The 19,511-nt window shown below is 50.1% G+C and overlaps 1 protein-coding gene across 1 annotated transcript in view; it reads left to right on the top strand.

Annotated features, from left to right (window-relative positions):
• mst1 (macrophage stimulating 1) overlaps nucleotides 1-19,511 on the top strand; it is a 170,023-nt gene that overhangs the window by 33,313 nt on the left and 117,199 nt on the right. Inside the window, exons 2-3 of the mRNA XM_038810834.1 lie at nucleotides 5,398-5,530; nucleotides 11,710-11,822. Of these exons, the coding sequence (XP_038666762.1) occupies nucleotides 5,398-5,530; nucleotides 11,710-11,822 (246 nt within the window). The remainder of the gene's footprint in view (nucleotides 1-5,397; nucleotides 5,531-11,709; nucleotides 11,823-19,511) is intronic.

Genomic DNA, 19,511 nt, shown 5'->3' with positions numbered 1-19,511 from the left:
CTGAGGACCCGGGATCGATCCCAGCCCCGGGTCGCTGCATGGTTAACGTTGCTGCCTCACAGCGCTGAGGACCCGGGATCGATCCCGGCCCCGGGTCGCTGCATGGTTAACGTTGCTGCCTCACAGCGCTGAGGACCCGGGATCGATCCCGGCCCCGGGTCGCTGCATGGTTAACGTTGCTGCCTCACAGCGCTGAGGACCCGGGATCGATCCCGGCCCCAGGTCGCTGCATGGTTAACGTTGCTGCCTCACAGCGCTGAGGACCCGGGATCGATCCCAGCCCCGGGTCGCTGCATGGTTAACGTTGCTGCCTCACAGCGCTGAGGACCCGGGATCGATCCCGGCCCCGGGTCGCTGCATGGTTAACGTTGCTGCCTCACAGTGCTGAGGACCCGGGATCGATCCCAGCCCCGGGTCGCTGCATGGTTAACGTTGCTGCCTCACAGCGCTGAGGACCCGGGATCGATCCCGGCCCCGGGTCACTGCATGGTAGACATTGCTGCCTCACAGCGCTGAGGACCCGGGACCGATCCCAGCCCCGGGTCACTGCATGGTTAACGTTGCTGCCTCACAGCGCTGAGGACCCGGGATCGATCCCGGCCCCGGGTCGCTGCATGGTTAACGTTGCTGCCTCACAGCGCTGAGGACCCGGGATCGATCCCGGCCCCGGGTCACTGCATGGTTAACGTTGCTGCCTCACAGCGCTGAGGACCCGGGATCGATCCCGGCCCCGGGTCGCTGCATGGTTAACGTTGCTGCCTCACAGCGCTGAGGACCCGGGATCGATCCCGGCCCCGGGTCACTGCATGGATAACGTTGCTGCCTCACAGTGCTGAGGACCCGGGATCGATCCCGGCCCCGGGTCACTGCATGGATAACGTTGCTGCCTCACAGCGCTGAGGACCCGGGATCGATCCCAGCCCCGGGTCGCTGCATGGTTAACGTTGCTGCCTCACAGCGCTGAGGACCCGGGATCGATCCCGGCCCCGGGTCGCTGCATGGTTAACGTTGCTGCCTCACAGCGCTGAGGACCCGGGATCGATCCCGGCCCCAGGTCGCTGCATGGTTAACGTTGCTGCCTCACAGCGCTGAGGACCCGGGATCGATCCCAGCCCCGGGTCGCTGCATGGTTAACGTTGCTGCCTCACAGCGCTGAGGACCCGGGATCGATCCCGGCCCCGGGTCACTGCATGGTAGACATTGCTGCCTCACAGCGCTGAGGACCCGGGACCGATCCCAGCCCCGGGTCACTGCATGGTTAACGTTGCTGCCTCACAGCGCTGAGGACCCGGGATCGATCCCGGCCCCGGGTCGCTGCATGGTTAACGTTGCTGCCTCACAGCGCTGAGGACCCGGGATCGATCCCGGCCCCGGGTCACTGCATGGTTAACGTTGCTGCCTCACAGCGCTGAGGACCCGGGATCGATCCCGGCCCCGGGTCGCTGCATGGTTAACGTTGCTGCCTCACAGCGCTGAGGACCCGGGATCGATCCCGGCCCCGGGTCGCTGGATGGTTAACGTTGCTGCCTCACAGCGCTGAGGACCCGGGATCGATCCCGGCCCCGGGTCGCTGCATGGTTAACGTTGCTGCCTCACAGTGCTGAGGACCCGGGATCGATCCCGGCCCCGGGTCACTGCATGGTTAACGTTGCTGCCTCACAGCGCTGAGGACCCGGGATCGATCCCGGCCCCAGCTCACTGCATGGTTAACGTTGCTGCCTCACAGCGCTGAGGACCCGGGATCGATCCCGGCCCCGGGTCGCTGCATGGTTAACGTTGCTGCCTCACAGCGCTGAGGACTCGGGATCGATCCCAGCCCCAGCTCACTGCATGGTTAACGTTGCTGCCTCACAGCGCTGAGGACTCGGGATCGATCCCAGCCCCAGCTCACTGCATGGTTAACGTTGCTGCCTCACAGCGCTGAGGACCCGGGATCGATCCCGGCCCCAGGTCACTGCATGGTTAACGTTGCTGCCTCACAGCGCTGAGGACCCAGGATCGATCCCGGCCCCAGCTCACTGCATGGTTAACGTTGCTGCCTCACAGCGCTGAGGACCCGGGATCGATCCCGGCCCCAGGTCACTGCATGGTTAACGTTGCTGCCTCACAGCGCTGAGGACCCGGGATCGATCCCGGCCCCGGGTCGCTGCATGGTTAACGTTGCTGCCTCACAGCGCTGAGGACCCGGGATCGATCCCGGCCTCAGGTCACTGCATGGTTAACGTTGCTGCCTCACAGCGCTGAGGACCCGGGATCGATCCCGGCCCCGGGTCACTGCATGGTTAACGTTGCTGCCTCACAGCGCTGAGGACCCGGGATCGATCCCGGCCCCGGGTCACTGCATGGTTAACGTTGCTGCCTCACAGCGCTGAGGACCCGGGATCGATCCCGACCCCGGGTCGCTGCATGGTTAACGTTGCTGCCTCACAGCGCTGAGGACCCGGGATCGATCCCGGCCCCGGGTCGCTGCATGGTTAACGTTGCTGCCTCACAGCGCTGAGGACCCGGGATCGATCCCGGCCCCGGGTCGCTGCATGGTTAACGTTGCTGCCTCACAGCGCTGAGGACCCGGGATCGATCCCGGCCCCGGGTCACTGCATGGATAACGTTCCTGCCTCACAGCGCTGAGGACCCGGGATCGATCCCAGCCCCGGGTCGCTGCATGGTTAACGTTGCTGCCTCACAGCGCTGAGGACCCGGGATCGATCCCGGCCCCGGGTCGCTGCATGGTTAACGTTGCTGCCTCACAGCGCTGAGGACCCGGGATCGATCCCGGCCCCGGGTCACTGCATGGATAACGTTCCTGCCTCACAGCGCTGAGGACCCGGGATCGATCCCAGCCCCGGGTCGCTGCATGGTTAACGTTGCTGCCTCACAGCGCTGAGGACCCGGGATCGATCCCGGCCCCGGGTCGCTGCATGGTTAACGTTGCTGCCTCACAGCGCTGAGGACCCGGGATCGATCCCGGCCCCGGGTCGCTGCATGGATAACGTTGCTGCCTGACAGCGCTGAGGACCCGGGATCGATCCCGGCCCCGGGTCGCTGCATGGTTAACGTTGCTGCCTCACAGCGCTGAGGACCCGGGATCGATCCCGGCCCCGGGTCACTGCATGGATAACGTTCCTGCCTCACAGCGCTGAGGACCCGGGATCGATCCCAGCCCCGGGTCGCTGCATGGTTAACGTTGCTGCCTCACAGCGCTGAGGACCCGGGATCGATCCCGGCCCCAGGTCACTGTATGTGTGGAGTTTGCACCTTCTCCCTGTTTCTGGGTGGGTCTCACCTCCACAACCCAAAGATATGCAGGGTAGGTGGATTGGCCATGTTAAATTGCCCCTTAATTGGAAAACAAAATTGGGTACTTTAACTTTACAAGCAAATACCACATTGTGAGTAATCCTTCCAAGTCCAACAAATCCTGGAATAAAACTTGAGCCCAGAGCTCCGGGCCTATCGGCTCTTCTGCCTATTGGGCCACAAGATAAATGTTTTGTTACAATAACGTGAAGCATGCAGCCACTTAACCTGAGTGACAAGTATTTGCACTGAACACTAGAGGGGGTATTTATATAAATAATGTAGGCTATAATGGTTTGCAGGATTTAGAAGGCTTGACCTTGATGATGTCGACTCTATGATAGTTAACCAACTGTTGTTGCTGCTGAAATATCCATGATATTGCCCACGTTTGTGTCATCGATGTTACAGTTGATAAAGAGATCTGTTGACAAATGATGTTTGTTGTCATTTCCCAGAACTTGCTAGAACACAATTGACTTCCCACTGGTCAATATACCCGAACGTTCAACATCAGTTGACCAATAGTTGGCAGGTTATGTCCTTGTAAAGAAAATAAGTCCATATTTAGTTGGCCAGTTCCCTAAATTTAACAGTGACTCAGAACATAAAGCCATCCTGTTTCTTATTTGTTTATGGTTCAGAACTTGAATAGTGTTAAAAGAGAGGCATGTTGCCAAAGCTTTTCATCTGGGACTCAACAGGACAAATACAAGAATGGCAAATTTCAAACAAGGCAACAATTTATACTGCAGGAGGAGGGGTGCTGGCTGGTTGGCAAGTTGAACTGTGATTGGTCAAAGCAATACCATGGAGAGAGCAACTGGCAACAGTAGGCTCCTCTGCTTTTAGGTCATTCAAAAAAAGATGCCAGGCTTGAACACATTCCTTTTATTTGCAGAGAATGAATCCCTGCTTGTAAATGTATGTCGCTTTATAGCAAGCGTAAATGAACCACATTATAAGCTCAACTCATTATCTTAAATGAGTTGTTATGTCGCTATTAGCTCAGTCAGGATTGTTCAGCAAGTGCTGCTCAATTGCAGAATCAGAACGAACGGTAGATATTTTATTTTGGGTTTTGTTAGTGTGGGTTTAGCTAAGTATGATCTGTACTCTGCCTATTATAAACAGCTGGAGGAACATGTAATTTTATTCAATCAGCCAATCATTGAGATGTACGTCCTACCTGCGTTTGACGTTTGGCATACTTGAATTTGTCCATATGCGTGCAAGACAAAAAGCTTCAACAGCATGCCTCTCTTTCCACCATCTCTTCAAAATGTCAACAGAATTCAGCATTATAATCATTAACCTTGGCAGCAAACTGTTTCACATGAAATTAATCTCCAGTAAGATCAATCCCATACGATACAGCGTACACTCACAGTACTATACCTGATGCTATCCTGGTTGTTGTATTTTACAACAGCAATGGAGTTGATGACTAATCATAGCAAGTAACCTCTTTGTTTATTTTATAACACACCCAGATATGACATAAGGAAAAGTTCAGTGTTGCAAAGCTTCAGGGAGCCCAGGTCCAAAGTCACCTGTTCCATCCACACAAGCTACACTTACCAGATGTCATGTCTCAAATTACAGATGTATCATATTCCATAATGTTATATTCCAAACAAGATCGTGTCTTGTTTGCATTTGAAGGAATCAATACAAATTGCTTCTACCATCTTCCAAGGGAGCCTGTGTCATGGATTTACCACTTGTTTACTGAACTGGAATTGTTTCCATACATTAGTTATGCATTTACCACTTTACGTTCAGGCACTGTCCTCAGCTTCTGCTAGGACAGGTAAAGCACCTAGCCCTGGTCTACTCTACATTATTCAGTCACAGTCATTAATCATGGAGCGATGATATTTTCCTGTCTCTCATTTTGAAATGATTCTACGAATACATCTGTAATGTGCTAGTTAACACTTCCGGTACCCGTGGTGAAATTAACTTGGGGAGCTGCACTGAATTTTCAGTTTGGGGCGTTGATCCTTCATTGCCCCATCCAGCCTCTGATGGACAGGCCAACTTTTGCTGCCTCCAGTTGTTGCAGATGAGTGAAATCATAACCTCTCTCTTTTCCAGGCCAGCGGAGCTCTCTGAATGACTACCACCGCTCCAAGGGAGTGCGGCTCCAGGGTCCAACTGATTGGCCACAGGAGGAGCCTTTCTCGGAAGAGGAGTGTGCCAGCCAATGTACCAGGATTCTCCAATGCAGGTAGAGACATCAGTGAACAGGGACTCCCTCAGAGGTGTTTATTCTCCAACTTACCAGTGCACTCCGGGAAAGGCTAGATTTCCAGAGCTGGAGCTGGGTTTTCCACTATTGGTGAATTGGATTCAGCTTTGACAAAGCTCGATTTCCGCCGATCCCAGAAAGCAGACAGTTTTCCTGTTCTGGGGTCATTTAATGAAGCTGTCAGGGAGTTTGCCTGGAGAATGAATGGAGATGGGCTGAGGCATCACTAAATATAATGTCGTCTGTTTAAAAAGGACATGGGGAGACCACACCGAGTAAAATAAAGAAGGGGAGTTTTATTAACAACTCGATATTTACACAGCCCAGTAGACCCCCACCGGTTTCCTGTTAGGGTCGGTGCCTTATTGGCCGACCTTTTATATAAAGGTTAATAGAGATCCTCACCCCTAGCGGGGAAGCGCGTTCTCCACGAGGAGCTCAGGGAAGGTCATCGTTTCTATCCTGTAGGCTCTGTGCAGACTATTACGGCCTGTGCCTCTTGTTGTTACTAAAAGTATTTCAAACGATTGAAAATGGGGCTGAGACTTTTTATTTTTAGAAAACATTTTATTGAAGCATTTATAATTTTAACATCTAAACATTCTAAACAGCAGAGCAGACCGACACACACAACAACATCACAATAACATACCCAACTTCCCCCACCCCCGCCCTCCCTCCTGATTGCTCGTATATTCGATTCCCTATTCTTATTCTACAATGCCATGCCTCCCATTCCCCCCCACCCCTCCCCCTTCTGCTGACGGTCAGTTTTTCTTAAAGAAGTCGATGAACGGCTGCCACCTCCGAGCGAACCGCTGAACTGAATCTCTTAAGGCTAAATTAATCTTCTCCAGCCTGAGAAACCCACACCCCTGACTTCGGGGGCTCCGAGTCCCTCCATCCCAGCAAAATCCATCTCCGGGCCACCAGGGAGGCAAAGGCCATTTGTGGTGGGTTTTGCTGGGAGTTTCACCTCGGCTCTGTTGGCGGGTTCCCCACTGCTATATAATCACACTTAGTCACTTTTCTGGGCCCGAAGAAGTTTCTGCCCGGTCAAGCCCACGCTTAAAATTATTTTCATCACTGGGGAGCTGAACTCACTGACCAGACCGGCTCCTCAGAGATCAGGGCACCATTTTGAAAGGGTGCCTGATCTCTAAGTGGACTCCCCACACCTCTCACCCATGGGCAATATCACCCCCACACACATGGGCATTAGCGCACCGCCCGCCCCCCCCCATGTTGGGACATTCTGCTGTGGGGTCGCTGAGGGCCTCCCCTTTCCAGGCCTTCCCGCACCCCCCCTTTCAGGCCCCCTTTCCAGGACATTACTCGTCACCCCCTCAACCTTCCGGAGGCTCCTTTATACCCACCCTGCACCTCTGCACTCTCCATACTCCCCTTCCACCGTCCTTTCATGGAAATGGCCCCCCTCAGATCCTGACCCTTGATAATGCCACCCTGGCACCTGGGCACCTTGGCACTACCACCCTGGTACCCTAGCAGTGCTCCTGTCAGCTCTGCAGTGCCACCCATCACCTTGGCAGTGGCAAGGTGCCAGGCTGGTACTGCCCACGTTCAAAGGGGAGGGGACCACCTCTGACCACCCAAGGGCCTCGGATGGCCTGGGACACTCCTTGTGTGGACCAGTACTGAACGGTGCCCGGCTGGGGACTCCTTGGGGAGCCCAACAGATCCTGGGTGATGGTGTCGAAGCGGGCTTTAAACCTACTTGGGTGTACAAGTCTTAGGTGGATCTCGCAAGGCTTGCTGGCTGCTGGAGGCCTCTCCAGGCATCTACTGCCTTTGTTGCGCTCTCGTTCGGGCAGAACACGACTGGTAGATTGCGCTCATTGTCCTTCTTTTCAAATCCTTCCTTGACTTTGCTTTTCCAAATCTATGTAATCCCCTCTGCAACCCTCTGAGATAACTGCAATATTTCTCCAATTTGTCCACTTGTCCATCTCCCTTCTTTTTTGGCACTGCCATAACCCCCACGAAGACCATGGCGGAAACCATTATCAATCTCCCTGGGGTCGTGGAGTACGAGCTTCCCAAGTGGAAGGCGGAGGCCCACTCAGCTGGGGATCGTAAAACTGAGCATGAATGCCGGCCCAAGCAGGGACTGGCATGTCGGTTGTCCCAATGGGACTGTGATTGCAGAAAGTTACTACTATAGGCAGACTTTACGTCAAAAGTAATTAAATCTTGGCAGCCATGAGCTAATCGGTCACACACAAGATGGCTCCTGCTTGGAAGTTTTGATTTTGGCCCTTTCTACCCAGTTAATGGGCACTTTACGTGTAAAAAGTAAATAAGTGGGTGAACTGATTTCTCCTCCAAATGTTGGTGGGCTAACACCCGGCAAAAGTCGAGTAAAGCCTTGGTTCAAGAGGTGGAGGATACGCGTGGAGCAACTGAAAGAATAGCGGAGTCGGGAGCATCGTCAACGTCTACCCCAGTGCCTGTGGAGTAGTTGATGGAATTTATCAAGGGGGGAGTTTTGGCATCATCAGGAAGAGATGCTTGAGGACTGATCCAGGGCTATTGAGGGAGCAGTAGGTCCCTCTTCAAGGGACTTTGGAGCAGGTTGAGATGCACCTGGAGTCGCAAGGTGCGATGATCCGAGAGGTGGAAAGGACAGCGTTGGACAACAGTGATCGGATCATGTCATTGGAGGCAGAGATGCGATGCTCGGAGAGGCTTGCAAAGTGCTGAGGGCAAAGGTGCAGCCGGCAGAATCTAAGGTAGTGAAGGGAATGAGTGCCACAGACTGTGTATCGAGACTGTTTGTTCAGCTGGTTGAGGAGAGGGTCTTCGATAAGGCCCTGGACATGGATCTTGCCCACCGATCATTATGACAGAGGCTGAGAGCTGGGGAGCCGCCGCGGGCATTAATTGTCCGGATGCACAAGTTCCAAGAGAAGGAGAGGGTTCTGAGGTGGGTGAAGTCGATGCGCGACTGTAGCTGGGAGGAGAATCAGATCTGGATTTATCAGGACATTGCGGCTGACCTGGCCAAACAGTAGGCGGGTTTTAACAGGGTCAAGGTTGTGCTTTTTCAGAGCAAGGTTTGGTTTGGGGTGTTGTACCCGGCCAACCTCTGGGTGACTTTCAAAGGAGGCGGATTACTTTGTCAAGGCACATGGGTTGGCGGGAACTAATGGTGGAAACTTTTCTGTTTTTGTCACGATATGTATAGACAGGTGATATGTTGTTTTTTTGCACATGTTGGTCTTGCTTTTGTTTTGGCCGATGAGGGGATGGTTCCGAGTTTTGTTTTTGTTCCTCCTGCTAGAGCAAGGGGGCGAGGGGGTCCTGGCAGGGGATACCCGGGTAGGGGCTCTCCAAATGGCAAAGGTGGGAGAAGCAGAGTGGGGGAGGGGTGTTTTGGGTGGGGTCCTTTGTGTAGATATCTAAATGTGAGTTGCCATGCCAGCAGTGATGCTAGTAAATGGAAGCAGTGTGGGGAGAGGGCTGTAGCAGGTAGCCAGAAGGAGCTCCCCGGGGGGTGCCCGAACTTCCCCTCCAGCACCCAGGCTTGCAAAATTCCCGTCTACAAACAAGTCCCTCAACCTCCTGATACCTGCCCTGTGCCAACTCAGGAACCCGCCATCAATTCTTCCCGGGACAAACCGGTGGTTGCCCCGTATCGGGGCCCCCATCAAGGCCCCCACCTCCCCCCTGTGCCGTCTCCATTGCCCCCAAATTTTGAGGGTAGCCGCCACCACCGGGCTCATGGTATACCTCGTTGGAGGGAGCGGCAGCGATACCGTTACCAGCGGCTCCAGGCTCGTGCCCACACAGGACGCCTTCTCCATCCTCTTCCATGCTGCCCTCTCCATCACCCATTTACGCACCATCGCTGCGTTGGCAGCCCAATAGTACCCACAGAGGTTGGGCAGCGTCAGCACCCCCCATCCCTGCCCCGCTCCAAGAACACCCTTCTCACCCTCGGGGTCCCGTGTGCCCACACAAACCCCGTAATGCTCTTGTTAACCCGCCTGATAAAGGCCTTCGGGATAAGGATGGGGAGGCACTGGAACAGGAACAGAAACCTCGGGAGCACCGTCATTTTGACTGACTGTACCCTACCCGCCAGCGACAGCGGCAACATGTCCCACCTCTTAAACTCCTCCTCCATTTGCTCCACCAACCTTAAGGTTAAGCTTATGCAAGGCCCCCCTGACCACCTGAACCCCCAAGTACCTGAAGCTGCTCTCCGCCCTTTTCAGTGGGAGCCTGCCAATCCCCCCTCCTGATCCCCTGGGTGTACCACAAACAGCTCGCTCTTCCCCAAGTTGAGCTTGTATCCTGAGAAATCCCCAAATTCCCGGAGAATCCCTATCACCTCCGGCAATCCCCCCACGGGATCTGCCACATACAACAATAGGTCATCCGCATAGAGCGACACTTGGTGCTCCTCCCCACTCCGGACCAGCCCCCTCCAACTCCCCGACTCCCTCAGCACCATAGCCAGGGGTTCAATTGCCAGCGCAAAGAGCAGGGGGGACAAGGGACACAAGGGACAAGTACCCCTACTCAACCCTATCAAAGGCATTCTCCGCGTCCAGCACCACACAATCTCCGCCTCCCCTTCTACCGCCGGCATCATTATAACGTTCAAGAGCCTCCTTATGTTGGTGGTATTGTGCAAATTCTGATGCATACTCATTATCCCTATTCTTTGACTCCTACCTCAAGACCAATTTTGCTCCCTGTGTCTTCGGTCATCTCCAATTCCAAGAGCTGCCATGGCATGACATGATTTAGCTCCAGTTAGTAATTGGTTGTTATGCGAACAGTCAGTAATGGACTTAGTCTTTGCTATTGCAGTAAATCAGCTTTATTTCAGTCCAAACTGCATGCATAGCTATATGGAGAATTGTGTGTCAGTGGACGCATGAGTATGTGTGATCCATTGTGGTCAGGAAAGTGTGTGTACATGGCAATGTTGATGCATGTATGTATGTGTGTGTGTGTGTGTGTGGAGACAGTAGTGTTTTTGATGATGTGATTGTGTGTGCAAAGGTGTGTGCTCATGTAGACATGTGTGTTGACATGTATGAAGGAAAATCCAGTAAAACGTGGAAATGAAGCATACCAGTAAAACTTTCTGAACTGGTCTTGTTTGTCTTAAATAGAGCCCCAGCATTATTGCCGTCCATATTACTGATTTTTACTGGGATATGAAAATTTTAAAATTTTCTTTTCTTTCTGAGATATGCATGAGTGTGTATTGAATGAATGTGAGTGTGCTCTTTGGGTGTATTTTTGTGTGCGTACTCTGGGAGTGTGTGTAACAGAGTGTGAGTGTTGATGTGGTGTGTGTGTATAGGCAGGAGATATGGGGGCACCCAATAAATGCAGTCATGTTCAGGCTGCAAGTGGCTTGCACCCCCAGACCCCCAACCCCCCTTCAAAGGCTCCCAACATTGTAGGGTAGCTTGGTGGCACAGTGGTTAGCACTGCTGCCTCACAGCGCCAGGGACCTGAGTTCAATTCCGGCCTTGGTGATTGCCTGTGTGGAGTTTACACGTTCTCCCCATGTCTGCATGGATTTTCTCCGGGTGCTTCGGTTTGCTCCCACAGTCCAAGAATATGCAGGTTAAGTGGATGGGCCTTGCTAAATTGCCTCTTAGTGTCCAAAGATGTGCAGGTTAGGTAGGGTTACGGGGGTAGAGCGGGAAAGTGGGCCTTGGTAGGGTGCTCCTCGGAGGGGCAGACTCGATGGGCCAAATGGGCTCCTTTTGCACTGAAGGGATCCTATAGTTCTATTCTTTGATGCTTCTAATGTGGAATGAATGGCCAGTTACACAAAGTCTTCAGATGGCACTGTGCTCCCAGTTCAGAGTGATTGCAGAGAAGGAGTCAAAATTGTCAAGGGGAGCTGCAGGTAAAGTGAAGGCAAAATAAATTTTCTTGAGCTAATTGAATTATTTTTATGACTGCCATGAGTCCAACTCTAACCTGAGTAAAAAACAGAGCATTGTGGGAACTGGACGCGAGGATCAATACTTACATTATTCTGTTTAATTTTACCTCATAATGGAAAGGTATCAAAATAGAAAATAAATTTGCAGCATAAATGCGGAGCCGTGTGGTTGGAACCTGTGGAAACACAGCCTTGAACTCTTCTCTTTTTTCCCATTCAGAGCTTTTAATTACAACCTCCAGAGCAAGCAATGCAAGCTACTATACTGGACCAGTCGGGAACAGGGCACACAACGGCACAGACACAATCACATTGATCTGTATGAAAAGAAAGGTACGTCTGTCTGAGGATCCTACCCATCGGCCCGACCCCTCACAAAAATCAACATTTCAGTTCCAGAAACCTGAGGAGTGTTCTGCTGGGAACTTACCAAATGTGGGATGAGGCAGGAGAACGAGCAAAATAAAGTACGACTGTGCCTAGTCACAATGTCCATTACATCTCTCTGTATTAGTAATTATAATGGTAGAAAGAGAGTACACAAAGGTAATGTAGTAGATGTAATGTATTTGGATTTTCAGAAGATTTAGAAAAAGAAACCATCTCATGGATGAATGTCTAAACTCTGAGCATGTGTAGTTGGGGCAAAGTACCAGGATGGGTAGCACGATTGTTACAAAAGAGAAATAAAGGAGACAGTTTCAAAGTGGTTACTCACATTGGCAAATGGTGGGAAGTGGTGTTCCACAAGAATCAATGCTGAGACCACAAATCTTTACCCTTTTAATAAACAAGTTGGAAACTTGAATTGCATACCCAATTTCAACATTTGCGGAGGGCGCAGCTTTGGGCAGTGAAATTAATGCATAGGATCTTGCAGTATGCATGTCAATTTGCAAAATGTGTGCTGAATTGTAGACTGGGTGTCGAATTGCAGAGTGGGTGTTGAATTGCAGAGTGGGTGTCGAATTGCAGAGTGGGTGTCGAATTGCAGAGTGGGTGTCGAATTGCAGAATGGGTGTCGAATTGCAGAGTGGGTGTCGAATTGCAAAATGTGTGTCGAATTGCAAAATGTGTGTCGGATTGCAAAATGTGTGTCGAATTGCAAAATGTGTGTCGAATTGCAAAATGTGTGTCGAATTGCAGAGTGGGTGTCGAATTGCAGAATGGGTGTCGAATTGCAGAGTGGGTGTCGAATTGCAAAATGTGTGTTGAATTGCAAAATGTGTGTCGAATTGCAGAGTGGGTGTTGAATTGCAGAGTGGGTGTCGAATTGCAGAGTGGGTGTCGAATTGCAGAGTGGGTGTCGAATTGCAGAGTGGGTGTCGAATTGCAGAGTGGGTGTTGAATTGCAGAGTGGGTGTCGAATTGCAGAATGGGTGTCGAATTGCAGAGTGGGTGTCGAATTGCAAAATGTGTGTCGAATTGCAAAATGTGTGTCGGATTGCAAAATGTGTGTCGCATTGCAAAATGTGTGTCGAATTGCAAAATGTGTGTCGAATTGCAGAGTGGGTGTCGAATTGCAGAGTGGGTGTAGAATTGCAGAGTGGGTGTCGAATTGCAGAGTGGGTGTCGAATTGCAGAGTGGGTGTCGAATTGCAGAGTGGGTGTCGAATTGCAGAGTGGGTGTCGAATTGCAGAGTGGGTGTCGAATTGCAGAGTGGGTGTCGAATTGCAGAGTGGGTGTCGAATTGCAGAATGGGTGTCGAATTGCAGAGTGGGTGTCGAATTGCAAAATGTGTGTCGAATTGCAAAATGTGTGTCGAATTGCAGAGTGGGTGTCAAATTACAGAGTGGGTGTCGAATTGCAAAATGGGTGTTGAATTGCAGTATGGGTGTTAAATTGCAAAATGTGTGTCGAATTGCAAAATGTGTGTCGAATTGCAAAATGTGTGTCGAATTGCAGAGTGGGTGTCGAATTGCAGAATGGGTGTCGAATTGCAGAGTGGGTGTCGAATTGCAAAATGTGTGTTGAATTGCAAAATGTGTGTCGAATTGCAGAGTGGGTGTTGAATTGCAGAGTGGGTGTCGAATTGCAGAGTGGGTGTCGAATTGCAGAGTGGGTGTCGAATTGCAGAGTGGGTGTCGAATTGCAGAGTGGGTGTTGAATTGCAGAGTGGGTGTCGAATTGCAGAATGGGTGTCGAATTGCAGAGTGGGTGTCGAATTGCAAAATGTGTGTCGAATTGCAAAATGTGTGTCGGATTGCAAAATGTGTGTCGCATTGCAAAATGTGTGTCGAATTGCAAATGTGTGTCGAATTGCAGAGTGGGTGTCGAATTGCAGAGTGGGTGTCGAATTGCAGAGTGGGTGTCGAATTGCAGAGTGGGTGTCGAATTGCAGAGTGGGTGTCGAATTGCAGAGTGGGTGTCGAATTGCAGAGTGGGTGTCGAATTGCAGAGTGGGTGTCGAATTGCAGAGTGGGTGTCGAATTGCAGAGTGGGTGTCGAATTGCAGAATGGGTGTCGAATTGCAGAGTGGGTGTCGAATTGCAAAATGTGTGTCGAATTGCAAAATGTGTGTCGAATTGCAGAGTGGGTGTCAAATTACAGAGTGGGTGTCGAATTGCAAAATGGGTGTTGAATTGCAGTATGGGTGTTAAATTGCAAAATGTGTGTCGAATTGCAGAGTGGGTGTCGAATTGCAGAGTGGGTGTCAAGTTGCAAAATGGGTGTCAAATTGCAAAATGTGTGTCGAATTGCAGAATGGGTGTTGAATTGCAGAGTGGGTGTCGAATTGCAGAGTGGGTGTTGAATTGCAGTATGGGTGTCAAATTGCAAAATGTGTGTCGAATTGCAGAGTGGGTGTCGAATTGCAGAGTGGGTGTTAAGTTGCAGAATGGGTGTTGAATTGCAGAGTGGGTGTCAAATTGCTGCCCCACAGCGCCAAGGACCCGAGTTCAATTCCAGCCTTGGATGACTGTTGTGTGGAGTTTGCACGTTCTTCCCTTGTCTGCGTGGGTTTCCTCCGGGTACTCTGGTTTCCTCCCACAGACCTAAATATGTGCAGGTTAGGTGGATTGCCCATGCTAAATTAGCCTTTTGTGTCCAAAGATGTACAGGTTAGGTGGAATGCCCATGCTAAATTAGACTTTCGTGTCCAAAGATGTACAGGTTAGGTGGGGTTACGGGGATCGGGTGGGTCTCTATGTATGGCGCTCTTTCGGAGGGTCGGTGCCACGATGGGGTGAATGACCTCCTGCACAGTAAGGATTCTAGGGAAGAAGATAAGGGAGGCCCATTCTCCTGGTGAAATAAATGTTTAAATGGGGTAGAGGAAAATAGGTATCATGGGGTAAGGGGCCACAAGTCTTGAAATGTAACAACGCACCTGAATAAACTTGAAGGTGACTTTTCATTGACAAATTAATTTCATTATCGATAAACTTTTTAAAATTAATTGATGGGATTAAGGAATTACTAGGGCAGCATTTAATGCCCATCCCTAATTGCCCTTGAGAAGGTGGTGGAGAGCTGCCTTCTTGAACCACTGTCATCCATGTGGTACACCAACTGTGCTGTTAGGAAGAGAGTTCCAGGATTTTGATCCCACAGCAGTGAAGAAACGCCGATACGATGGTGCAGTGGTATTGTTGGTAAACTAGTAATCTAGAGACCCAGTCTATTGTTCTGGGAAGCCAGGTTCGAATCCCATCCGACGGATGGTGGAATTTAAATTAAATAGAAAATCTGGAATTAAAATCTAATGATGATCATGAAACCATTGTCGATTGTCAGAAAAATTCATCTGGTTGTCTAATGTCCTTCAGGGAGGGAAATCTGCCATCCTTACATGATCTGGCCTACATGTGACTCCAGGCCCACAGCAATGTGGTTAACTGTGAAATGGCCGAGCAATCCACTCGATTGTATCAAACCGCTACAAAGGAAACACAAGGAAAGAAACCAGACAGGCCACACGGCATCAACCTAGGCATTGGAAATGACAATGGAAAACCCAGCCCTGTTGCCCTTGAAAAGTCCTCCTAACTAACATCTGGGGCTTGTGCCAAAATTGAGAGACCTGTGTCCCAGATTAGCCAAGCGTGACATATTCATACCGACAGAATCATACCTTATAGATAACGTCCCAGGCACCATCCCTGGGCATGTCCTGTCCCACCAGCAGGACAAACCCAGCTGGGGTGGCAGCTGAGTGGTATACAGTTAAGATGAAGTTACCCTGAGATTGCTGAACATCAACTCTAGACCCCATGAAGTCCCATGGCACCAGGTCAAACATCAGCAAGGAAACCCTCTAGTGATTACCATGTACCACACCCCCTTGGCTGATGAATCAGTACTTCTCCATGTTGAACACCACTTGGAGGAAGCACTAAGGGTAGCAAGGGCCTGAAATACCCATCTGGGTGGGGGATTTCAATGTTCATCATCAAGAGTGGCTCGGTAGTACCAACACAGACCAAGCTGGCCGGGTCCTAATGGACATAGCTGCTAGACGGTCTGTGGCAGGTGATGGAACCAATAAGGCTGAAAAACATGCTTAGCCTCATCCTCACCAACCTGCCTGTTGCAGATACATCTGTCCATGACAGTATCAGTAGAAGTGGCCACTGCACAGTCCTTGCGGAGCCAAAGTCCCATGATGCTACCTCCTTATTAAATGGAATAGATTCACAGCAGATCTTGCAACTCAAGACTGGGCATCCATGAGGCACTGTGGGCCATCAGCAACAGCAGAATTGTATTCAACCATAATCTGCAACCTCTTGGCTGGGCACATCCCCCACTCTACCATAACCACCAAGCCAAGGGATCAACCCTGGTTCAATGAAGAGTGCAAGAGAGCATGCCAGGAGCAACATCAGGCATACCAAAATGAGGTGTTAACCTGGTGAAGTTACAACACAGGATTACTTGTGTGCCAAACAGCATAAGCAGAAAGTAATAGACAGAGCTAAGCAATTTCACAACCAAAGCATCAGATCCAAGCTCTGCAGTCCTGCCACATCCAGCCGTGAATGGTGGTGGACAATTAAACAACTCACTGGACGAGGAGGAGGCTCCACAAGTATCTCCATTCTCATTGATGGAGGAGCCCAACACATCAGTGCAAAAGACAAGGCTGAGGTATTCGCAACACTCTTCAACCACAAATGCCGAGCGGATGATCCGTCTGGATCTCCCCTGGAGGTCCCCTGCATCACTAATGCTGGTCTTCAGCCAATTCGATTCACCCCACGTGATATTAATAAACGGCTGAAGGCACTGGATACTGCAAAGGCTGGGCCTGACAATATTCCGGCAATAGTACTGAGGACTTATGATCCAGAACTTGTCGTGCCTATAGCCAAGCTGTTCCAGTACAGTTCCAGCACTGGCATCGACCCGGCAAAGTGGAACATTGCCCAGATATATCCTGCACACAAGAAACAGGACAAATCCAACCCAGCCAATTGCCACCTGATCAGCCTACTCTTGATCATCTGTGAAGTGCTGGAAGGAGTCATCAATGGCGCTATCAAGTGGATTTACTCATCAATAATCTACTCACTGATGCTCAGTTTGGATTCCACCAGGGTCACTCAGCTCCTGACCTCATTACAGCCTTGCTTCAAACATGGGAGGAAACTTGTTCCTGGAGTCTGAGGAGATGGGGGAGGCCCTAAATGAATATTTTGCTTCAGTATTCACCAGAGAGAGGGGCCTTGTTGCTCATGAGAAAAATGTGAACCAGTTTAATAGATTCAAACAGGTTGATATTAAGAAGGAGGATGTGCTGGAAATTTTGAAACAGCAGGATAGATAAGTCCCCTGGGCCTGACGGGATATACCCAAGGTTACTACGGGAAGCGAGGGAGGAGATTGCTGCGCCGTTGATGATGATCTTTGCGTCCTCATTCTCCACTGGAGTAGCAACGGATTATTGGAGGGAGGCGAATGCTGTTCCACTGTTCAAGAAAGAGAATAGGGAAATCCCTGGGAATTACAGAACAGTCAGTCTTACATCTGTGGTGAGCAAAATATAGGAAAGGATTCTGAGAGATAGGGTTTAAGATTATTTAGAAAAACATAGTTTGATTAAAAGTCAGCATGGCTTTGTGAGGGGCAGGTCATGCCTCACAAGCCTCATTGAATTCTTTGAGGATGCGATGAGACACATTGATGAAGGTCGGGCAGTGGATGTGCTATATGTGGATTTCAGTAAGGCTAAATATAAGATAAATTTCCCCATGGTAGGCTCATTCAGAAAGTTAGGGGGCATGGGATACAGGGTTTACCAATCTCAGCTCCATTCGATTGTATACATCTCCATATACCAGTCTGAGTTGCATTCAACTGTATATATTTCCATATATCAGTCTGAGCTCCATTCGATCATATATATCTCCATATACCAGTCTGAGCTCCAATTGACTGTATATTATCATGTGAGTGTCCCTTTAACAAAGGTTTTTGTTTTATCACATGGCTTCAGTGATGCCATTTTGTGGGTGGAGTTGGCTGTGGTTGTGAGCTGTTATGGTTTCATTTTGAGTTTGATTGCTGTGGACTACAGACAGACAGGTGAAATAAGTGTTTTGTGTCCCTCTCAGTTTTCATTTTAAATATCTGTTCCAGTAAAAATCACCTTGGTGGTGGCTTTGGAGGTATAATTGCTTTCCGGAAGCAAAAAATTTGAATTTGTTGGTTGAAAACCGGATCAGAATCAGAGGGACCAAGACCAGTCTTAGTCAAGTCAGAATACAGTGTGCTGAGCCATGCCTTTGAAAGAGGGGCTGGATTCTCCGCCGGTGGGATGCTCCGTTTTGCCGGCAGCCTGGGGGTTTCCCGACAGCCTGGGGCTGCCCCACAATGGGAAACCCCACTGACCAGCCGGCGTAGCGCAGAATCCTGCTGGCGGGATGAAACAGAAATGCGGCGGGGCGGAGAATCCAGCCCAGGGTTTTTGGTTTTAGTGGATTTTGTTTTTGAATAGGAACAGTTAAAGAGGGGATTCATTAAGTGTTATACATGGATTACTGTAGCTGGGTGGTGTCGTTATGTTTGTTATTGATTTAAAAATTCTTGCTGTGTGTTTATATAAATGTTAACTAAGTTCTGAGAATAAAGCTTGTTTGATTAAAGTGTCTGAAGACTGTTGAATCACATCTGAAGGGAAGGCTCTTATGCTCATCCTAGCCAAATTCAACATAAAGGTTGTCGGTCAGGTGGACTTCATAATGTACTTTGGAGTTTCTAAACCCTATGGCCATAACAATATATCTCCATATACCAGTCTGAGCTCCATTCAACAGTATGTATCTCCATATTCCAGTCAGGTCCATTTGATTGTATATATCTCCGTACAGCAGTCTGATTTACTTTCAACATATGGATCTCCATAATACCAGTCTGAACTCCATTCAACAGTATATCTCGAAAAACCAGTCTGAGTTCCATTCAGCTGTCGTATATATGTCCATATATAAACTCCATTCAACTGTGTCTATCAGCATATACTTGTGTGATAAGTTGTGCATATTCCTCCTTAGGTTCGTGTTGTAACTCTCACAAGGCTTCCAATCTGAGTGGTTTCTTTTTAATAATCTTTATTAGTGTCACAAGTAGGCTTACATTAATACTCCAATGAAGTTACTGTGAAAAGCCCCCAGTCGTCCCACTCTGGCGCCTGTTCGGGTACACTGAGGGAGAATTCAGAATGACCAATTCACCTAACAGGCACGCCTTTCGGGCCTTGTGGAAGGAAACCGGATCACCCGGAGGAAACCCACGCAGACACGGGGAGAACGTGCAGACTCCGCACAGATAGTGACCCAAGCCGGGAATTGAACCTGGGACCCTGGCGCTGTGAAGCAACAGTTCCTCCAAGTTGAGTTACAGCTGAAGCCCTCCACAGATTGACTGAAATGGCCTTGCAAGCCATTCAGTTCAAGGACAATTAGGAATGGGCAACAAACGCTGGCCCAAGCAGCAACACTCACATCCCAAGAATGAATTTTTAAAAATTCAGCGTTACTAGTTATAATACACCTTATCCCTGGATCAATTGCCTTTCTTTT

This window comes from Scyliorhinus canicula, chromosome 11, assembly GCF_902713615.1.
Source record: "Scyliorhinus canicula chromosome 11, sScyCan1.1, whole genome shotgun sequence".
In the NCBI taxonomy this organism is placed as follows: domain Eukaryota; kingdom Metazoa; phylum Chordata; class Chondrichthyes; order Carcharhiniformes; family Scyliorhinidae; genus Scyliorhinus; species Scyliorhinus canicula.
Note: the sequence above shows the minus strand (reverse complement) of the source record. Positions and strands in the feature narration are given on the sequence as shown.